Genomic DNA, 21,326 nt, shown 5'->3' with positions numbered 1-21,326 from the left:
TAGAATAATACAAATGCAAAATAATGTTTCAGGTCATTTAAAAACATTTTATTTTTTGAAGAAATATGAATATATTGCACATGTTGTTAAGGCCATAGGTACCCATGCTACAGTAGGAAAATATTTGACTAGTTCAAAATCATTAACAAACCTGTGTCCTAACCATTATTCTAAGCTGCTGAACACAGCCGTGAACTTGCCTTTACCCTCAGACTTACGGTTTTCCTAACCCTAACCCTAGTTTGGGCCCTAACCCTAATTAAGCCATTGGAAGGATTGGAAAACTTCAGAAAACCCAGTAAAAATTGATTAATAAACAAGGTAAATATCAAGAATAAATAATACAAATGAAAATAACGTTTCAGGTAATTTAAAAACATTTTTAATTTCTTGAAGAAATATGGATATATATTGAACATTCTTTTATGGCCATTGGTACCCATGCTACAGTAGAAAAAATTTGACTCATTCAAAATCATTAACAAACCTGTCTCCTAACCATTTTTCAAGCTGCTGAACACAGCCGTGAACTTGCCTTTACCCTCAGACTTACGGTTTTCCTAACCCTAACCCTAAGTTTGGGCCCTTAGCCCTAATTGAAGCCATTGGTAGATTGGAAAACTTCAGAAAACCCATTTAAAATTGATTAATAAACAAGGTAAATATCAAGAATAGAATAATACAAATGCAAAATAATGTTTCAGGTCTTTTAAAAACATTTTTATTTCTTGAAGAAATATGAATATATTGCACATGTTGTTAAAGGCCATAGGTACCCATGCTACAGTAGGAAATATTTGACTTGTTCAAAATCATTAACAAACCTGTGTCCTAACCATTATTCTAAGCTGCTGAACACAGCCGTGAACTTGCCTTTACCCTCAGACTTACGGTTTTCCTAACCCTAACCCTAGTTTGGGCCCTTAGCCCTAATTGAAGCCATTGGTAGATTGGAAAACTTCAGAAAACCCATTTAAAAATTGATTAATAAACAAGGTAAATATCAAGAATAGAATAATACAAATGAAAAATAATCGTTTCAGGTCTTTAAAAAACATTTTATTTCTTGAAGAAATATGAATATATTGCACATGTTGTTAAGGCCATAGGTACCCATGCTACAGTAGAAAAAATTTGACTTGTTCAAATCATTAACAAACCTGTGTCCTACCATTATTCAAGCTGCTGAACACAGCCGTGAACTTGCCTTTACCCTCAGACTTACGGTTTTCCTAACCCTAACCCTAGTTTGGGCCCCTAACCCTAATTGAAAGCCATTGGAAGATTGGAAAACTTCAGAAAACCCAGTAAAAATTGATTAATAAACAAGGTAAATATCAAGAATAAATAATACAAATGAAAAATAACGTTTCAGGTAATTTAAAACATTTTAATTTCTTGAAGAAATATGGATATATATTGACATTCTTTTAATGGCCATTGGTACCCATGCTACAGTAGAAAAAATTTGACTCATTCAAAATCATTAACAAACCTGTGTCCTAACCATTTTCTAAGCTGCTGAACACAGCCGTGAACTTGCCTTTACCCTCAGACTTACGGTTTTCCTAACCCTAACCCTAAGTTTGGGCCCTTAAGCCCTAATTGAAGCCATTGGTAGATTGGAAAACTTCAGAAAACCCATTAAAATTGATTAATAAACAAGGTAAATATCAAGAATAGAATAATACAAATGAAAAATAATGTTTCAGGTCTTTTAAAAACATTTTTATTTCTTGAAGGAATATGAATATATTGCACATGTTGTTAAAGGCCATAGGTACCCATGCTACAGTAGGAAATATTTGACTCATTCAAAATCATAAACAAACCTGTGTCTTAACCATTATTCAAGCTGCTGAACACAGCTGTGAACTTGCCTTTACCCTCAGACTTACGGTTTTCCTAACCCTAACCCTAATTTGGGCCTTAACCCTAATTGAAGCCATTGGTAGATTGGAAAACTTCAGAAACCCCATTAAAATTGATTATAAACAAGGTAAAATATCAAGAATAGAATAATACAAATGCAAAATAATCAGGTGTGTGCAGGTGAGTGTGTGTGTGCGTGTGTGTGTGTGCGGTTGGGCACGTGTGCCTGCGTGGGCATGTGTTTCAGTTTTGACGAGCTTGTTTAGGGTAAAGGTTCTGTGACTACAGCAGCTCTGGGACTAATCTGTGTTCTGACTAGATTGCCCTGTTCCGGCTGTTTTTGGCCAGTTTAGTTTTCCCATAAAAGCATGTGAACATAAACTCTGTAGGATGCTTTGAGGTCTCTGAGTCTCTTTGCCTGATTAGCCTAGGGTTTCTGTCCTTTTCAACAATCATTTTGCAAGTCACTTACTGAATATCCTCAATTCAGGCTATTCAGTAAATGGTACCCACAATGCACCTGGGTGACTAAAAGACAAATGCGCCTCAGTCTACAGTAGAGTACAGTACAGTTCCTTATCCTATCGTTACAAGTTAGCGCACAGGATGGGGGGGGGGTGCACAGGACCACCCGTATTCTCCGTCTCTCATTTGAAATATATGTTGCTTGAAATTAGCCTGCCTCTTTGCTCCAAGCCCCGCATGGTGTAATTGGCTTAAACACCTCTCCTAGCAGGACAGACTAATGAAGCCTCAGAGCTCCCTCCAGAGAAAACAGGCTCGCTCCTATTGGTGGAGAGAGAAAGACGAGCGCATCGAGCTGCCAATCAGGGTGGAGTTTTCAGTCACGTCCTATTGCCTTTCACGAGGAAGCATTTCATTCCCGCTTCTTATTAGAGTTTAAATTCTGAATCATCTCTTCGCTGTCTCAAAAAGTCCCCAGAGAGATGACATAAGTGCTCTAATATTAGAAATACGATAATTTGCTACCTCATCAACTGCATCATTAATAGAAATGTGCACATTTGTGGAGACAGTTAAGTGGTAACGTGCGATGCATTTTACACTCATTCTTTGCAATCTGTCTACATGAAGAAGACTATGGTCAGGAGGCGTTTCTGAACCCTAGCCATGACATTTCACTTATAGTGATGCTTAAGGTTTTGATGCTCTCAGAGTTGAAATCCCCTGGCCATGAAGTCACTGGGATTTTAATGTGAGACGAAGAAGCGGTTTATGTCAAACGTCTGCTTAGCCGATGCCCTTGTCCTGGGCGACTTATGTAATGTACACTCTTACGCATTATCCTCTGCTGACGCTGGGTGTGTACTGAAGCAGTGGGTAAGTGTGTCGCTGTAAGTGTGCAGCTGCGTATCCTCTGCTGAAGCTGAGTATGTACTGAAGCAGTGGGTAAGTGTGTCGCTGTAAGGGTGCAGCTGCGTATCCTCTGGGTTACTCTCCCAGGTCTTTAGGTGGTGTGTCGTATTTGTGGCAGTACTGTCTCGCATCCGAGCGCCACTGCGACCTGTTATTTCTGTCGCGCTCCCAAACCTTCGCGGGGATCCGATCGGTGCAGGCAGGAGAGAGCACTGGGCGGGTTGGGTGCGGTGGGAGGTGTGTGCAGGACCGTGGGGGGGTTAAGGGAGGGGGGGGGGCACAAGCCCTCGCACGCAGCCTGGCTGTCAGGGGGTTAACCCGGGCTAATTGAATTAAGCATCTTAAACCCTGGTGGTTTGGACAGAGAGGCCAGCCCCTGCGTCACAGCCCCGCCCCCAGACCCCTCCCCCACTCACCCGCCCCCCCCTATCCTCCACTGGATGAAATCGGGTTATTCCCTCTGTCTGCCTCAGACAGGATTAAGAGCAGGCCGGACCTCCCGCAGTGAGGAGGGGGGGGGGTGATTGGGGGCGAGTGTCGTGTGACCTCTGTCCCGATCGAGGCCACCGCACTTGCAAACACACGCGTGATCTCATCAACACGGAAACGCGCTCACACGCACGGCACCGTGTGCCAGCGTAGGCACCTGTCCCTTAACATGGCACAGCGTAGAGCAGAGGTGGGCACCGAGGGCCGGTGTCTGCTTCTGGGTTTCATTCCCAAACTTCTGAGCTTAATTAATTACTTAATTAACGTCTGTTTACACCATCGGACATTTTAGCTGCATTTCTTAGTGAAGGGACGCTGCAGACTATGAAACGTTTTAGTGTCTGTGGTCTAATCTACCGGTGAACATAACCAGTGTTGGTGCACACAGCCAGTTAGCTCATTTGGCCTGGGTAACTGATGGAAACAAAAACCTGCACATATGCTGGCCCTCCAGGACTGAAATTGCGCCCCCCCCCCCCCCCGCCGTAGAGAGATTATAGATTAGGTAGATTAATGGCTCAATTCAGGACTCTGTTTTTGCGTGTTTGGGTGCTGTTTCCATGACCAGCTTTCAAAGACAGGCGCTCTGCGATGCGTGAAGTTTTACTCCCAGTGTCATTTATCCAGCCAATCAGAGCGTGTCGTTGCTCTGCCAAAACATGCACCATGAAATGACCAATGTTCAGCCTTTCACTTTGAGAGAAAACTATATGTACTGGACGCATTTTTACAGCGAAAGACTTGTTTTGAGAGCTACCGGGTGCATTTTGTGCATTTTACAGCGAAATAATTTATTTGAGTTTACCTGAGAATTGCCTTTCCAAACAAAATATTTTTCAAGCTCAGCTGTGCAATGGGACTGTTGGTCCCTCCCCTCAGTTGATTGACAGGTGTGTTCTTTTGTCTCCGCCCCCTCGGGCAGTCCTGTACCCACAGCGCAGTTTCCGATACCTGGTGAATCGGCACGGGTACAGAGTGACAGGTATGCCTGGGGTTTGGGTTGGGCTCCACCCCCCATGTTTCATCGCCATGGAGACCACCAATCACCTCATCCCATGCATTGTCACCAGCTCCTATTGGGTGCATGTGCCGTTCCTCAGTTCACCTGTAATAACTGCTCTTCACCCTCATCTTCATCAACCCGCGAGAGAACTGCGTTTCAGTTCTGAACACATATAGCACACTGTCGTATTAACTTACAATCTGTGATGTTTTAGCTTCTGAGAATGCAAGAAAGGTGAATGCAAGAATCTTTCTAAAGATGTGTTTTTTATTTTAAATGAATGACAGAACAGCGTTATGTAAAATGGCCGTATGGAGCATGTCCAAATGATGCTGCTCCCCGCTCCCTCTGTTCTGTCGTCCGCGCAGTTGCGGAGGAGGTGGGCAGCGGTTACAGCCGGGGCTACATCACCGGGCCGCAGAGCTACGACGAGGACGGCTTCGACGCAGACGACTCGGACTACGACGTCTACATCGAGGAGGTGGGTGACCCGCGACGCGCGGCCGTGAGGAAGAGCTCGCTGGAACCCCGCGCGCCGCCGCTCACCGCCCTGCGTCCGCTCGCTTTTCAGCTCGACCCGTTTCCCGCCGTCACGGACGACAGGAAGTCCCAGCTGCGCTCCCAGACGGGGACAGGAAACGTGATCTACAGGAGAACCACCGCTGCCCCAACACGACCGCCACTGCTGCCCCGACCAGCGCCACCACCTCTGCCCCTGCGCCCACCACCACCCTGCCCCCACCCCACCCCCACCACCACTGCTGAGCCTACACCCACCACACCCACCCCCGAGGCCTTCTACTCCACCACCGTGACCTTTAACCCCGCCACGCCCACTGCCACCGCCACCACAGAGGCCTCCGCTGCCACCTTAGGCCCCGCCCCCTCCACAGCCACACCTCCGCCTCCCGCGCTAGTCCCCGCCCCCTCCAGACCCGTCACCCAATGGAAGGGGCCCGTCCCCCGCTTCTACGACCTGCCCTGCGAGGACACGGTGTGCCCCCCGACAGCTTCTGCATCAACGACTACGACAGCGGGGGTCGCGGTGCCACTGCAGCCTGGGCCGGGGGGGGGTCACCTGCTCTGAGGGTAAGGGGGTTATGCCACTGCAGCCTGGGCCGGGGGGGGTCACCTGCTCTGAGGGTAAGGGGGTCAAAACCCACCTCCTGTTCTAGCCAATAACTTTTCAAAAATATTGGAAATTTGGGCCATATCACTGGTTTGATTCCCTTTGATTGTGTGCTGACATACGTTCCTAAAACGATCTTATGCTGTATATTTGAAAAATGTTCCCCACGTCAGTTACTCCTCATGGTTGTCGTTTAGCCATGAAAATGTCTTCAATGTGTCAATGTAAATAACTGAATCTACTGCAGAGGTTCAGAATTTCAGTTTCAGTAATGGCAGGTTCTTACATAAAAGTCCTGAAAGAATTTCCGGCGAATGGTCATACTCAATTTAGATTATTTTTTATATATATATCCTAAACCCTGACCCTAATACAATCCAAATGTACCGCTGGAACTTTTGCCCTAACTTTCCCAGAATGCTCTTGGAATCAGAAAATTGTTTGCTGTCTGGTGGCCGGTGGCCAGAACGGAATCCATTTGTGTGTGGTACAGGAGAGACTATCCATAATTAAAGCCATCGCCTGCTCCAGCTCTTTCTCCCCATTCCAGCTCTGAGAATATTTCGTGACCCCCGGATATAGTTAAGAGCGGAGAAAAATATTTGATTTTCATAAATCTGTTATGAATAAAGTATAAAAAAGATATGATGATACGTGATGGTGCAAATAAAAGTTGGAGGGCTGCCAGGTATCGTATCCCTGTAGTGATGTGTGTCCCTGGTCTGGTCCTGTTTCTTTGCCGGTGCCAACTGCGAGCTGCAGAGCTGCAGTCTGCGTGTTTCATTCAGGATGGGTGGGTTTCAGTTAGCCAGGATTGTCCTTATCTCATCGTTCAAAAGGTTTATTAGAATCGGGACGAAAACTGGTTAAGAAATACAATTAGGAAGGAGTCCTCAAAAGTTGTGTGCAGTCATTTTAAAATAATCTTAATGTGATGACGGATTTGTGCCAGCTTGAGTGGGCTGATTGCTCCGGAAAGAACGTTTTAAACTTAACAATAACGTTAATGCTAATTCTGTCTCTTTTGTACGTCATAATTTCTTAGAATAGCAGAGCGGCTTCGCTTTCACCGGCGGTCATGATGATCACGGTGGCCGTGGTTCGATATAAACCTATTCCTGTCGCATCTGGAAAATTTCATTTCACCGAAAGATGCTCAATGGACCCGAAAATTTCTCACAAGGCCATTTTATTCCAAGCGGTAATTATCTCCGATGATATTTCCTTGGTTTATTAGCCTTTCCAATTTCACCACCGCTGGGAAACTTTCTGAATTCTTCCTAATCGCAGCTTTTGCTGAAGTGAAGGTACCCCACAGACAGAAGCTTCCATTTCCCTACGCGTCCTACAGGACTCCTCAGCGCCCCCCCCCCCCCCCCGCCCCCCCCCCCCCAAAAACAAACCGAAACGCCCCCCCCCCGGTTTTGATCTGTTCTCTGAAGGACAGTCCTCGCCGTTTGCCTTTCTTCTCCTCCCTTTATATCCCTTTCTCCTTCCCTCTCCCCCTCTGAGATGGGATGAGTGATGGAATTCCCTCTTCCCTCCTTCCCTCTCCCCCTCTGAGATGGGATGAGTGATGGAATTCCCTCTTCCCTCCTTCCCTCTCCCCCTCTGAGATGGGATGAGTGATGGAATTCCCTCTTCCCTCCTTTCATTTCCCCAGAGGTTTTCTCTCCTCCTGTTTTTCCTGTCGTTCTCGCCGGGCTCTGTTCCCCCTTTTTGTTGTGCTCAAGGTCTCCTCTCCACGACCCCGCTAATGTGATTTACTGTGTTTCCTCTCCTCCGACTGCACTTATACACAACGGTAGGACAGATATAAGCATGTCTGTGTACACCCCCCCGCTTACAAAACATCCAATAATTTAGCCATTTATAGTCACAATGATTCAGCCACCAAACATTCTGGAAAATCTTGGGTCACTCTTGACCTCCATCAAAACGAGAACCTCCTTTTATGTCTAAATCTTTCTCTGCAGCCATTTTCTATCATTTTCAAAGCAATAGATGTTCCCGAATAGGAGGATATGACATGTATTTTAACATGTACGGAAATTTACTAGACATTAGATTTCAGTTCCTGGCACCTTCATGACATGCATACGCTGCTGAATGCTTGGGTCAAATTGTGTCCCGTGCTGGAGGTGCTGAGGTGGCTGAAGGATTGCTGTACTGCTGCTGGTGCAGGTACAGGTGCAGGTGCAGGTGCTGCTGCTGGTGCAGGTTCAGGTGCAGGTGCAGGTGCTGCTGATGGTGCAGGTTCAGGTGCAGGTGCAGGTGCTGCTGATGGTGCAGGTTCAGGTGCAGGTGCAGGTGCTGGTGCTGCTGCTGATGGTGCAGGTGTAGAGCTTCTCCCTGTCCTGTGTGCCCACAGCCCTGTAGCTGCAGCACTAAACTGTACAGACTGCAGATTGATACCGTGAGGCTGGGGGTGGGGGGGGTGAGGGGGGGGGTGCAGATTGATACTGTGAGACTGGGGGACGGTTTGGTTGTCCCTTCTCATGCCCATGGGAGCATTCAGTAACGGCAGTCACAGTAACCTTCCCTCCAGCGCTGTGTCCCTCCCGCAGATGGGAGAACTACCGGGGGGGGGGGGATGGAGACTGATGAGGGGAGGGTGGGGAGGGTGGGGCGGGGGGCGGGGGGCGGGGGGGGGGCTGATGGGGAAAATAAGAGAGCTGACTAGAAGGGCACTCTCTGAGAAGAATCTTCTATCATGTATTCTCCCTCCACCTCTCCCTCTCTATCTCTCTCTCTGTATTCTCTACATACTTCATGTCTTTTTTGACTTTGTTTGTTGAGCAAGACCCCCAGAGTCTTAATTCCCCATGTCAGAATTGCACCAACATGCATTTCACGTGACAAAGACTTTCAGTATCCCTCTGCAGATGCCCCTGTTCAATTCTGCTTCTGTTAAGCAGTAGAATAACTCAGTCTTATTTTCGTCTGTGACCCCTCACCCCCCCTCACCCAGGTGTGGCAGTGCAGTATCCTCAGTTCTACGGCTACTCCCACATGACCTTTGAACCCCTGAAGAATTCCTACCAGACTTTTCAGATCACCCTCGAGTTCAAGGTGAGATGCTTTGGCTGTTTGTCAGGTTAACTCAAAATGGAGGCCAGGTATCACTCTGCTATAGTCTATAATCCTCAGAGTAGGAAAGTAGGGGTTTCAGTCTTGAATGGAGTAATATGGCTTTCACCTGGCAAGTAATCTGTATCAGGTTATCATTCCAACCCTAATTTGGCACACCTGACACCACTAAAAAGCAGCTCAATAAGATCTGTAGCTGTTGAATGAGGTGTGGTTTGTTAGAGTTGGAGTGAAAACCAAAAGGACGGTTGATCTCCTGGAGCAGGGTTGGGTACCAGCGGTTTAGGTGCTGACGGGAAGGATGTCTGTCTGTCTGTCTGTCTTTGTCTGTGTGTCTGTGTGTCTGTGTGTCTGTCTCTGTCTGTCTCTGTCTGTGTGTCTGTGTGTCTGTCTCTGTCTGTCTCTGTCTGTGTGTGTGTGTGTCTGTGTGTCTGTGTGTCTGTCAGACGGAGGCGGAGGACGGGCTGCTGCTGTACTGTGGGGAGAACGAGCACGCCCGCGGGACTACACCTCCCTGGCGCTCTTTCGCCGCAAGCTGCACTTCAGGTGGGCGCTGTGGACTCCGTTGGGTTAAAAACGTGTGCCCGCTGCTCAGCGGCTCGTTGGGTTAAAAACGTGTGCCCGCTGCTCAGCGGCTCGTTGGGTTAAAAACGTGTGCTCGCTGCTAAGGGCATCGAACTGCTTGGAATTGTAAACCTGCTGAAAGCTAACAATAGCAGTGACCTCTGACCTTTGACCTTTGACCGGTGCAGGTTTAACTGTGGCACAGGGGCGGCGCAGATCGTGAGTGACAGCCGGGTGGTGCTGGGTCAGTGGCACACCGTGACGGTGTACAGGGACGGGACGAGCGGGTGGCTGAGGCTCGATAACGACACACCTGTGTCCGGACGCTCACAGGTAAGGGCAGCTTGTGTGCGCCACGCAGTTCGGCACATTATAAAACCCTCTGTTTACATGATTATTATGTGGACTTTCTGGACGCCTGTGGGTCCCTGTCAAACGCAGGGTCAGTACACCAAAATCACGTTCCGCTTCATTGTGATGTCATACCTTACCTGTGCACTCTTATTGGTCCCTGTTAAACGCGGGGTCAATACACCAAGGTCACGTTCCACTTCATTGTGATGTCATACCTTACCGGTGCACTCTTATTGGTTGTGAAACGCAGGGCCAGTACACCAAGATCACGTTCCGCACGCCGTTCTTCGTTGGGGGCGCCCCCGGCGTGTACTGGCTGGCGCGGGCCGCGGGGACCAACCGCGGTTTCCATGGCTGCGTGCAGTCCGTCAGCGTCAACGGCAAGGGCGTGGACATGAGGCCCTGGCCCCGGGGCCACGCCCTCAGCGGGGCCGACATCGGTGAGTACGCCGGGCCTGGCCGGGGGTGGGCGTGGCCGGGAGTGGGTGTGGCCGACAGGGGGCGTGGCTGGGGTGGGCGTGGCCGACAGTGGGCGTGGTCAGCCTTGGTTGCGCTCGCTGCTGACCTGTCTGTCTTTTAGTACGTCCCCACAGTTCAGTTTATGCCAGATTGTGCGTCTGCACAGTGAAATGCCCGGTGTTACTTCAGCTCTAACTGAGCTCATTAGGGACCATATGTACTTTGTATGAGTTGATACAACACATAAAATGCTTACTGTGTGGGATCTCAATGAAAGACTAGGGCTATGTGGGGAGAGCAGGGAGAGTGTGGTGGGGCAGGCAGGGTTGGCGGGGGGGGGGGGGTGGCAGGGAGCCCCTGCTGAACTGAATGGGGTCATGACGCAGACGCATCATCGATCGCCGGAGCGGGGATGTTGCCGGCGGCCGCTGGTCGTGCGGTCGCTGTGGCGTTTCGGTTTCTGAACGCCTCGTCCTCCCCTCGCTGAGGGAGACGTGCCGCGGGTCCGTTCGCGGGCGGCGCTGAGCCGTGGGAGAGGCAGCGGGAGCTGAATTTAAGACGCCACGCAGATGTCTGATTCCCAAACTGCGGAGGTCAAAGCAAGGTCGCTCTCAGCCGTCTGCGCCGCGCTTGTGTGCGCCATATGTTCCGCCGGCCCGGAGATCCATATGCACTCCCACGCCTCCGCCTTACCGCGAACACGGCAGGATTTCTGCCAAACCAAACACATGATTTAATCCGTTAAGAAGTAATTAATTCTGATTGGACAGTGGCGCACATACTGTGCGTATACTTACAGTCATAACAATTATGTTTGTGTAATAATGTGGCCTGTGATCAGCATGTTTTATATCGAGAACTATTCAGTTCAGGACAAAACAGTCAGAGTTTTTACTTTAAAAAAATAAATAAATTGTGTTCCTACAGCCGTTGGGATGATATGACTTTATCAGTGAAGCATGTTAGACATTCTTGGATCAGTGAAGAGACTGAGCTGGGAGAATTCTCACGCACTGCCCCTCTGCTCTGTGAACTGCCTGCACACACAGACATGTACGCACGCACGCACACACACACACACACGCTCGCACACACACGCACACACACACGCACACGCCCACACATGCACACACACAGCACCGTCTTAGACATAACCACTGCTGTCACGGACATACAGGAAGCTCGACAGTTTGATCTGCACAACAGTAAAAAAAAATAAATGAATAAAAATCAGATCTATAAAACTTTTCTGTAAAGTGCTGCCACTCTTCTGCACAAACACAGGAGCAAACTCAGGCAGATTCTTTATTTTACCATTCTCTCATGCTTGTTCAGAACTGTACAGGATCCTCCTCATAACATGCATTATTAGTTAATGCTCTGCTTGTGCCCTGGATCTGAGTGTTTTTTTCCCCAAGATCTCAGGAGAAGAATGTTGATGGTTTTTGGCTTGTTTTATTTTTTTACTGCCATTGAGAATAGGCTGAGCATTTTAAATGGGTGCTTGGTCCCTGTGTTTTACCTGAGTGTGTTCACCCGAGTGTGCTTCACCTGTTTCACCTGAGTCTGTTCCCCTGTGTGTTCAACTGAGTGTGTGTGTTCACCTGGCAGGAGAGTGCAGCGGGAGTGTCTGTGGAGGGGTCACCTGCGCCAACGGAGGAACGTGCTTCGCCCACCGGGCGGACGGGTACATCTGTTTGTGCCCGCTTGGCTTCAGGGGCACGCACTGCCAGGAGAGTGAGTCCCCTCTTTACTTCACCAGGCTTCCCACCTTGCGCCCAAACTGAGACTCCGCCTCCATAATATTAACGTCCAATCCCCTCTTTACTTCCCCAAACTGAGACTCCGCCTCCACAATGTTAACGTCCAATCCCCTCTTTACTTCACCAAACTGAGACTCCACCAACATAACGTCTGTGTTTATTTCCTTCTCTTCTCCTTGCGTTTTCATTGGTCGTTGAGTGTTGCGGTACCGCCTCTGAGTGTGGGTGAGTTAAATGACCTCTGACCCTCCTCAGGCTTCCTGCTGTCGCTGCCGAGCTTCAACGAGACGCTGCGGTCGTACGCCAGCGCCCCCTGGCCGCAGTCCTCCAGGCAGTACCTCTCCTTCATGGAGTTTGAGGTGACCTTCCGGCCGGCCGCGCCCGACGGCACGCTGCTCTACAGCGAGGACACGGACAGCCGCGACTTCCTGTCCATCGCGCTGGCGGCCGGGCACCTGGAGTTCCGCTTCGACTGCGGCACGGGCGCCGCCCTCATCCGGTACGCCGCTGGCTAAACTCACACCTCCTCCCAAGACCCGCCAAGTCATTCTCAATTTGTCTGCCAGCACCGGTGCTACAAAATCACAGATACTGTACAGGAAACGGCATTTATTCACAGGGTACTTCTGCATGGAGTAGACTGATTGATTTATGGGTAAATTGCGCCCTCTAGCTGCTGAAATATGCCACCGCTCACTTTTAATCTGATTCCTGTTTTCTTATAGTTACTAGCTTTTAGCAGTTGAGTGTTTGCTGTTGCTGCTGATCAGGCAGTTGCTCCGGAGCCCAGTCCTGATTGGTGGGGCTTGATTCAGGTCTCTCAGCGCTGGTCTTTCTCAGTCGGTTGGTCTGTTGGTGACCTCCCCTGTTTTCCTGGTGTGTGCGTATGTGTGTGTGTGTGTGTGCGTGCGTGTGTGTGTGTGTGTGTGCAGGAGCGAGGAGCCGGTCAGCGTTGGCTCCTGGCACGAGCTGCGCGTCTCCCGTACCGCAAAGAACGGCATCCTGCAGGTGGACAACCAGAGGCCCGTGGAGAGCATGGCCGAGGTGCGGTCACGGCCGCCATTTTGTGCCGTTAGTGCAGGGCTCCCGTACCGGGGCCTCAGTCAAATGGCCCTATGAACGAATATTCAGTTCATTTTTTACACATTTTAGAAATGGCATATTTTTGGATTTTCAGGTATACCTATTTATACAAGGTCATGTATACAAATCAGATGTAGGACCATGTAAATGATGTCTGATTTTGGACATGTTTCTGGCCATCTGTGACCTAGCCACTGCACTGGAGCCTGCAGTGGCTGCTGGGTAATGGTTAACAGTAATATTAATGGCGGGAAACTCAGTCAGAGGGGTTTAGGGGGGCCTTGAGATTAAAAAGGTTAGGGATCCCTCTGGTGTAATTACTGGTAATTTACTGTCACGTTCCTGGTTTGTGTGCCTCTCCTTGTGTCCACCAGGGGGCGTTCACTCAGATCAAGTGTAACACTCCACTGTACATCGGCGGCGTCCCTAATTATGACATCACCAAGAGCAGCGCGGGGGTCCTGCGACCCTTCAGCGGCAACATACAGAAGGTAATGACAAAATGCTAATTAAATGCGACCTTGTAAGATACAGTAAAGGAGCGTTTGTAAAGAGCAGCCCTCTCCTGAGCGTCCGTCCGTGCGTCCGTCTCCAGGTCCTCCTCAACGACCGCACCATCCCGCTGACCGCCGCCCCGGCCGAGGGGGTGAATCTGGAGAACGCCGTGCACCCCTGCGTGGACCAGCCGTGCGCCAACGGCGGGACGTGCCGGCCCAAATGGGACGAGTACGAGTGCGACTGTCCCCTGGGCTACGACGGCCGGCACTGCCAGAAGGGTGAGCCTGCGGGGCCCCAAACGGTCCTGAGTCACAGTCCTGAGTCACAGGGGTTTCTGTGATCAGGCACTGCCAGAAGGGTGAGTCTGCGGGGCCCCAAACGGTCCTGAGGCACAGTCCTGAGTCACAGTCCTGAGTCACAGGACAGTTTGGGCTTTCTGTGATCAGGCACTGTCAGTAGGGTGAGCCTGCGGGACCCTAAACGGTCCTGAGTCACGGTCCTGAGTCACAGTCCTGAGTCACAGGACAGTTTGGGCTTTCTGTGATCAGGCACTGTCAGTAGGGTGAGCGCTGTGGGACCCCAGAAGGTCCTGAGGCACAGTATATGCATTTGACGCTGTGGATGTAACTGAGTTGCACGTTGCCGTGTCCTAAATCTATCCCCTTCTTTTTTTTTCTGCTGCAAAGAGTGTGGAAATTATTGCTTAAACAGTAAGTCTCTCTGTACTGCAAAGTTCTCACAAATACTTTTCCTTGCAAAGATGATGTTAATGAATACTGAGATGAACAACATCCAAAACAGCAAAAGTTAATTCATACATATTCTGTGAATAATTCTGAGCCCATATTAATGTTTGCTGATATTTTCTATTACAATACAGTACAGTGAATTGAGTATGTCGTTTTTACTCGTCTGAAAAGTCCTTGAGTTCCATCTAGTGGTCGTGTTGAGTAAGTGCACCCCCTCCCTCTCCCAGCTGTTACGGAGGCGATAGAGATTCCTCAGTTCATCGGACGCAGCTACCTCACCTACGACAACCGGACATCCTCAAAAGGTGCGCTGCTTTATTCTGAAAGGCATTCATTTTATATGAGTATATGGCTTGGGTTTGATTGTGGCTTTGTGGTCCTAGGCAATGGGTACACTTTTGGTTGAAGTTAGAAAAAAATACTTATTTTTCATTGGAAATGTCATAAGCCCCAGTCTGGAAGCCCCATGTTAAGGATATTTTTACAATGTGGCAAAATGAATGTTCTCATATTTTTATATCTGGACAAACCTTTCGGTCATGATATTGCTATGATACACCTTTTTGAATGTAAACGGCCTGTTTTAGTGAAATGTCAAGTTAACGCAGTTGGTTGCGAATGTTTAAAATGATTAATTTGTGAAAATGCCAAATGCCAACAGGCATCATTGACCATCAAATCATATTGTCCAAAATGAGTATTGCTTTTTTTTTTTTTTTTAATGACAATGAAATTGAAATGGCCTCAAACAGACGCAAAGTTTAAGAGTGGGGCGTGACCAATCGCGGTCCTCTGGAGCCGTGGAGTCTGTGGAATTTAGGTTTCAATTTAAAGCATCAAACAGGAAGCGTGGGACATGAGAACTGCCTGCTTGACTGTTGTATTTGAGCATTTGCATACTGCGTAGCAAGCTAAACTAGCGCAACCTGTGGCTGCCCCGCCTGTGTTTCAGCTTCACGTTCTCCCATAATTATATCTTATAGCAAGCCCACAAGCCAGGCAGATAACTGGTAATTATCTCAACACAAGATTGCGTGATATTGAGAGGCAATTTTCTTTCAGAAGAAGAATGGTATCGGTTGTGCAAGAGTAATCAGGATTTATACCCAACTTACGTTTACAATGTCGATTTGAAGCAACGGCGCAGATTCAATATTTCTTCAAAAAATCTTAGTGTGTGTGCCCAAAACAGGAGCCAATAAGTGAAAAAAAGCCTACAGGTGAGAACGTGTATTTCAGGTTGCCTACAGCACCCTGCGGCATTTCCTTTGAACCTACTTGACCCCAAATCGACCGCATTTAATGGTTTCCTGGTACTTAACCAAAGTGAATTGTTCCTGGAGTGGTCGCTGGGGGCCCCCTGAGTAGGGATTAAACTGTGTGTGTTCCCCTTGGTGGGGGCCTCAGTACCCCTGAATGGCCCATTGTCTGGACGAAGGAGCCCCATCCCCCCGTGCGTGTTCCTCGACCAATCGTATTAACAGGTTTATGAGTGTGCGCTGTATCTGTGGAACCGATCTGTGTGTTTTTCAGTCTTTGTTCTGGGCCCATGGGTGGCCAACCCTGGACCTGGGGGGCCAGGATGAATGTTGGGTTTTTTCTTGCTCATCTCTTACAGAACTTCATTAAAGTAAATGATTACACATTTACCTGACCTGGATTCTTTATTCTAAACTGGTCTGTGATTTTCAAACCGAAGCAAAGATCCTCATACCCTCTGGCTCTTGAGGACCAGGGTTGACCAGTGCTGCCCCAGTCTACCTGTGAGGTTACCAGCGATTTTAAACCACCGTTCCTGTTCTCTCTCACTTTAAGATGGCTGCCATCTTCAGACCTCCTGCAGCGCTCGTTAGATTGTCCCGAAAGCCCAAGTCATGCTCTGCCGTGACCGCCTCCATCTGGCAGGTTTCGGGAGCGGTGTTTTGTAAGACTACGTGCCGCGCGCATCAGCCGCGTGGCGAGCAGTTTAGACCATGACACGGCAGCGTTTGTCTTCGTTTTCATTACGCAGCTGACCCGTGTCGTTTTTGTCAGTTATTTTTTGAACGGTGGTAGCGGTTGGCGGATTACAGAGCGGCTTGTTGTTCTGCGCGGTAAACGGCGGAACTCGCCTGGCCGGCCCTTTATTTCTCCCGGCTCGTTGGCGCGGCAACCTGATGCCATTTTCCTTCAGTCACAGTGGGGACACCGACCATCAATAATGTCAGTTAGAAATAAAATCTATATGTGCGTCTGTGTGTGTGTGTGGATGTGTGTATCTGTGTGCGTGTGCGTGTGCGTGTGCGTGTGTGTACGTGCGTGGTGCGTGGTGTGGTGTGCGTTGTGCGTGCGCGTGTGTGTGTGTGTGTAAAGCAGCTGAGCCTAAAGCCCTGTGTGTAATCCGTTCTCAGAGTCAGCGGCTCCAGGACTAACGCGTTCATGCGCTTTAAGAGCACCGCCCCAGACGGCCTGTTACTCTGGGGGGGGCAGCCCCACGGGGCCCAACAGCGACTTCCTGTCCCTCGGCCTGCAGGACGGGGCCCTCGTCTTCAGGTGAGTCTCCCGCTCCGTCCTGCTTCTGCGGTTCTCTGCTTCCTGTCCTCCTGTCTGCGTGTCACTTCCTGTGAAGAGAAACTGAGAACAGACCGCTTGCACGGGTGTGTGTCTGTGCTGGGGTTTTGTACGGGTGATTGTGTATTTATGTGTGTGTGTGTGTGTGTGTGCGCATTCTGTGTTTCTGTGTACAGTATATATGTGTGTTTGTGTGTGCATCTGTGAGCACAGCATGTGTGTACTCATGTATGTATGCATAGTATATGCAGTACTGAATGTGTATGTTTGTGTATCCTCCTGTATGTAAATCGCATGTGTGTATGTGTTGTTTTGTGTGTACAGTATGCATTGGGTATGTGGACGGGAGTGTAGTATCAAGAACTGGTCTTGTAACCTAATGGTTACAGGTTCGATTCCGGGTAGCACACTGCCGTTGTACAGTACTTAACCTACACTCCTTCCGTATATCCAGCTGTATAAATGGATGCAGTGTAAATGCTATGTGAAAAAGTTGTGTAAGTCACACTGGATAAGAGCGTCTGCTAAATGCCTGTAATGTAATAAATGCGATGTGTGCTGGACTGACTGACCCTCCCTCTGTCTCTCCAGCTACAACCTGGGCAGCGGGGTTGGCACGGTCATGGTGAACGGCACCTTCAGCGACGGAAGGTGGCACAGAGTCAAGGCCGTCAGGTTGTTCCCCCTTCGAACCGACCTCCTGTAGACCCACACAAGCCGTGGAATGACCGGCAGTTAAAACCGTAAACTCTTTACTCGATTACGTGTCCTTAGATTGGCTGTGCAGGATTGTATTGCATCACCCATTGGCCTGTAATGCGTCATGTGACAGTGCAGTGCACGAGCATGAAGCAGTGCCTCGCCAAAGAAAGGCGTGTCAGTTACAGCAGAACAAAAAAAAAAAAAAAAGCCAAATTGGTGCATTCATTGTTGAAAGGAAAAATACACAAAATGTTATGTAGTGTGGAAGCCTCTTTTTAAAGCCCTGCCAAACGTACTGGGTGTGACCTCTGTGCTGCCTGGCTGCTTAGCAACTAACCTTTGAAACCAATGTTTACGCCTTTGATATGCCGGTCTTCAGGGACGTATTGGGCAGTGCCCGCCGTGCCCGAGGGCATATGGCTCCTGTTCTGAGGAGAGATTTTTTTCACGTTTCATGTTTAAAATGGCCGTCTGAAAAAAAGCCCATTGCTCCTCTTGTCATGTTGACTCGTATTAGGAAGCACTCTCTCCTGGGTTGTTGCTTTGCAAATTAAGTTGGTTTTGTACTGTATTCCATGCCAAAAAAGCAAGATTAACCTTGAATCAAGTAAAAAAAAAAAAAAAAAAGTTGTTAGGCATGTGGGTGCATGCAGGTGTGTGTGCGTGCGTGTTTGTGTGAAAGAGAGAGAGAGAGAGAGAGAGAGAGAGAGTTAGAGAGAGCGAGAATTGAACTTGTGAAACATGCCTGGATTTTTTTGTGCAAGGCTGCAGCTGATCTGTTATTTCAGTGTAAATGCCTGTGAACAGTGACCAGTCCATAGCAGCCAGCATCACTGCAGTGGAGAGAAAGATCAGCCTCTGTCCCTCCCCTCTGATGGGTAAAGGGAACGTCAGCTGATGCTCTCTCCGCATTTTTAGGATGGTCAGTCTGGGAAGTTGACGGTGGACGACTACGGAGCCAAGACCGGAAAATCACCGGGAAAAATGAGACAGCTCAACACCAACGGCGTTTTGTATGTCGGTAAGTTACAGCGATGACGTCATCATAATAGCGATGATGACAGGGACAGTGATGATGATTATGATGATGTCATCCGCCCTCCAACAATTCTCTGCTCCGCCCACCAACGACCCTCTGCTCTGCCCACCAGGCACCTGTGAAGAAACCAGAATAAGCAACACTGGCAGACAGAGGAGGGGGTCATAGCAATGATGATGGTAGCAATGATGATGATGGTAGTGATGATGAGGATGCTGTTGCAGGTGGCAATGGTCATGAGAATGTGACAGTGATGTTGACTGTCACCATTACCTGGTGATGGTGGTAATGCTATTGTGGTGATGTTGATGATGCTGATGATGATGGTGTTCCTTGTTTCCCAGGGGGGATGAAGGAGATTTCTCTGCACACAAACAGGCAGTACATGCGGGGTCTGGTCGGCTGTGTCTCCCATTTCACCCTCTCCACAGACTACCACCTCTCCCTCGTGGAGGACGCAGCTGACGGCAAGAACATCAACACTTGCAGCAACTAAGAGCTGCGGTGTCCTTGTTTCCTGGGGGACGTTATTTGCAGTGGGACCACTAACACAAGGACCACATAAGCAGGGAGGGTGTGCCATGTGACTGGACAACTCAGTGGTACTTCCTGCGAGAAATACGAAAGGGTTGCATCTCCACTTCCTGAAGGACATTGTCTTGGAAGAATCCTGAATGACGATTCAAATTTTATTTATTTCTTTTTTTTTGTACGTCCTGATCAGATTGTTTAAACCCTCAAGGTTTAGTCATTTAGGGCATCATTTGTAAGCCAGCAGTCCAGTGATGGTGTTTTAGATGAGGAAGCTGCCAGTGTGGTTTGACCCGAAGTGAAAGTGTCCGTTCTGAAGCCTCTGAGTTGGAGTCTCTCTCCTTTTCCTGTTCTCTTGTGTGGGTCAGGAGGGAAATCCGCCATTTGTGATGCTGTAGTGTGTAAATGAGGCCTCTGCCTCCATGCTCTGAAAAACTGCGTAAGCAGCTGTCTCAGAGAGAGACGATTGACCTTCAGGGCCACCGTACTTCACTACAGCCACAATCCCATGGTTGTCTTTGAATGGTGAAATGGCCCATATGGGTTACTGTACAGTATAACCCCCGAAAACACTCCTAAATTCAGTTAAATAAACCACTGCTTGGCTTAGCTTCCATGTCGGAAGCTGTGAATGCATGCTGTCTCCCGAATGAGAATAGATGCTACTGTTTGTGTTAAATATTCATTACTTGTGCGAGGAATCAGTGAATTCACTTTTCTCTCTGGTCAGGCTAAGGCTGAATTCAGGCTGTTCACTGAAATGTCAAATTCTGACACTGCTTTTGGGACCCAGTGTAACCAGTATTATCTTTTGTAAACACTCATAAGTATCTGAAAACCATCACCATTATTGGTAGATAACTGCACTGTAGTTTGCTGTTTGCTGGAGCCCTGTACCCTGCCCCCCTCCTACAAAAAAAGGTATAGCATTTTGTACATTTTGTGTATTCTTGAAGATGTTAATTTATTACTCTTTTCAGATTTCAGGAAATAAACTGAACCATTTAATACAAGCTGCTTAGATTTATTTGCCTTCTTCATGTATCTTAACCTGGATTAAAACACCATTACAGTAAACAGGTGGTCTAGAAGGACACAGTAGTTGTTAAGGCAATGCAATAGTTACATTTTTTTACCCTTTGACACGTTTAAACCTGAATTATAGAAGTATAGATCCAGTTTTATAATTGGGGTTCATGTACATTATGTTGCTAGCACAGAATGTAGAGATGTGTGACTCAGTCGTATCAGCACTATTTAGGAAAGAGCGTTTAATTTCTGTGAAGGCATCCGGGGCAGATATTCTCCAGGCGAGTTCAGGTGCTGCCCTGCTCTCCAAATCTGAGCTCTGCGCCCCCCCCCCCCCCTCTCTAACGACCGGCCTATTTAGAGTCTGCGCTGCTGCAGTCAGTTACAGCAGATGCACAAATCGATTTGGCTCTCCATGCCCTGGGCACATGGGGAGGGAGGGCGTGCATGTTGAGATGCCAGAGCAACTAATTGCCCCGCAGCACAAGGGGGGGGGGGGGGGGGGGGGCAGGGGGGGCTGTTCAACAATGTCACTAATAAGCCAGACGTTAAAAGAAATACATTTAAAAAACAATACCTTTTTTTTTTTTTTTTTTTTTTTTAACAAGATTTCTGTTTGAGCAAAGATTGAATTTCAATCAGGATTCGCAGAGCTGTGCACGTGAGGTAAGGAATACCACAATCCCGGCCGGGGTACTTTAGAGAACCGCTGCTCTGCGGCTGATCCGCTCTGGGGCTGATCCGTCCCGGGGCTGATCTGCTCTGGGGCTGATCTGTCCCGGGGCACCACCCATTACTAGGTCTGAGCTTGCTGTGCGTTTTGGGTCTTCCCCTTCTGAGCCAGAATGCAGCCGGTTTAGAGGAGCTGCCAGTTATTTCTGAAGTTTTAACATTTTTCCTAAATACTACAAAAGACTTTAAAAAAAGTATTCTTTATCTGTTGTTTTGTTTATTAAATGTTACTCAAGGGGGTAAAAAATTTTTTGCTGCACTTGCTGATTGTAGAAATTTAATTTCACAGAATGAAACTTCAAAACATCCAGAA

The 21,326-nt window shown here is 48.4% G+C and overlaps 1 protein-coding gene across 1 annotated transcript in view; it reads left to right on the top strand.

The window, feature by feature from the left end:
- The window catches only part of LOC118207119 (pikachurin), a 42,061-nt gene extending 22,657 nt beyond the window's left edge, over positions 1–19,404 (top strand). Inside the window, 23 exon segments of the mRNA XM_035380452.1 lie at positions 4,661–4,720; positions 5,110–5,222; positions 5,313–5,405; positions 5,508–5,742; positions 5,745–5,780; positions 5,783–5,830; positions 8,842–8,942; positions 9,407–9,458; positions 9,461–9,506; positions 9,713–9,857; positions 10,129–10,318; positions 11,949–12,074; positions 12,356–12,599; positions 13,033–13,144; positions 13,558–13,674; positions 13,779–13,959; positions 14,368–14,391; positions 14,658–14,735; positions 16,823–16,889; positions 16,891–16,962; positions 17,572–17,656; positions 18,601–18,703; positions 19,066–19,404. Of these exon segments, the coding sequence (XP_035236343.1) occupies positions 4,661–4,720; positions 5,110–5,222; positions 5,313–5,405; positions 5,508–5,742; positions 5,745–5,780; positions 5,783–5,830; positions 8,842–8,942; positions 9,407–9,458; positions 9,461–9,506; positions 9,713–9,857; positions 10,129–10,318; positions 11,949–12,074; positions 12,356–12,599; positions 13,033–13,144; positions 13,558–13,674; positions 13,779–13,959; positions 14,368–14,391; positions 14,658–14,735; positions 16,823–16,889; positions 16,891–16,962; positions 17,572–17,656; positions 18,601–18,703; positions 19,066–19,217 (2,480 nt within the window). The 3' untranslated portion in view covers positions 19,218–19,404.
- The last annotated feature ends 1,922 nt before the right edge of the window (positions 19,405–21,326 follow it).

The sequence above is a fragment of the Anguilla anguilla genome, chromosome 10, assembly GCF_013347855.1.
Source record: "Anguilla anguilla isolate fAngAng1 chromosome 10, fAngAng1.pri, whole genome shotgun sequence".
Taxonomy (NCBI): Eukaryota; Metazoa; Chordata; class Actinopteri; order Anguilliformes; family Anguillidae; genus Anguilla; species Anguilla anguilla.
This window is presented reverse-complemented; position numbering and strand designations above follow the sequence as displayed.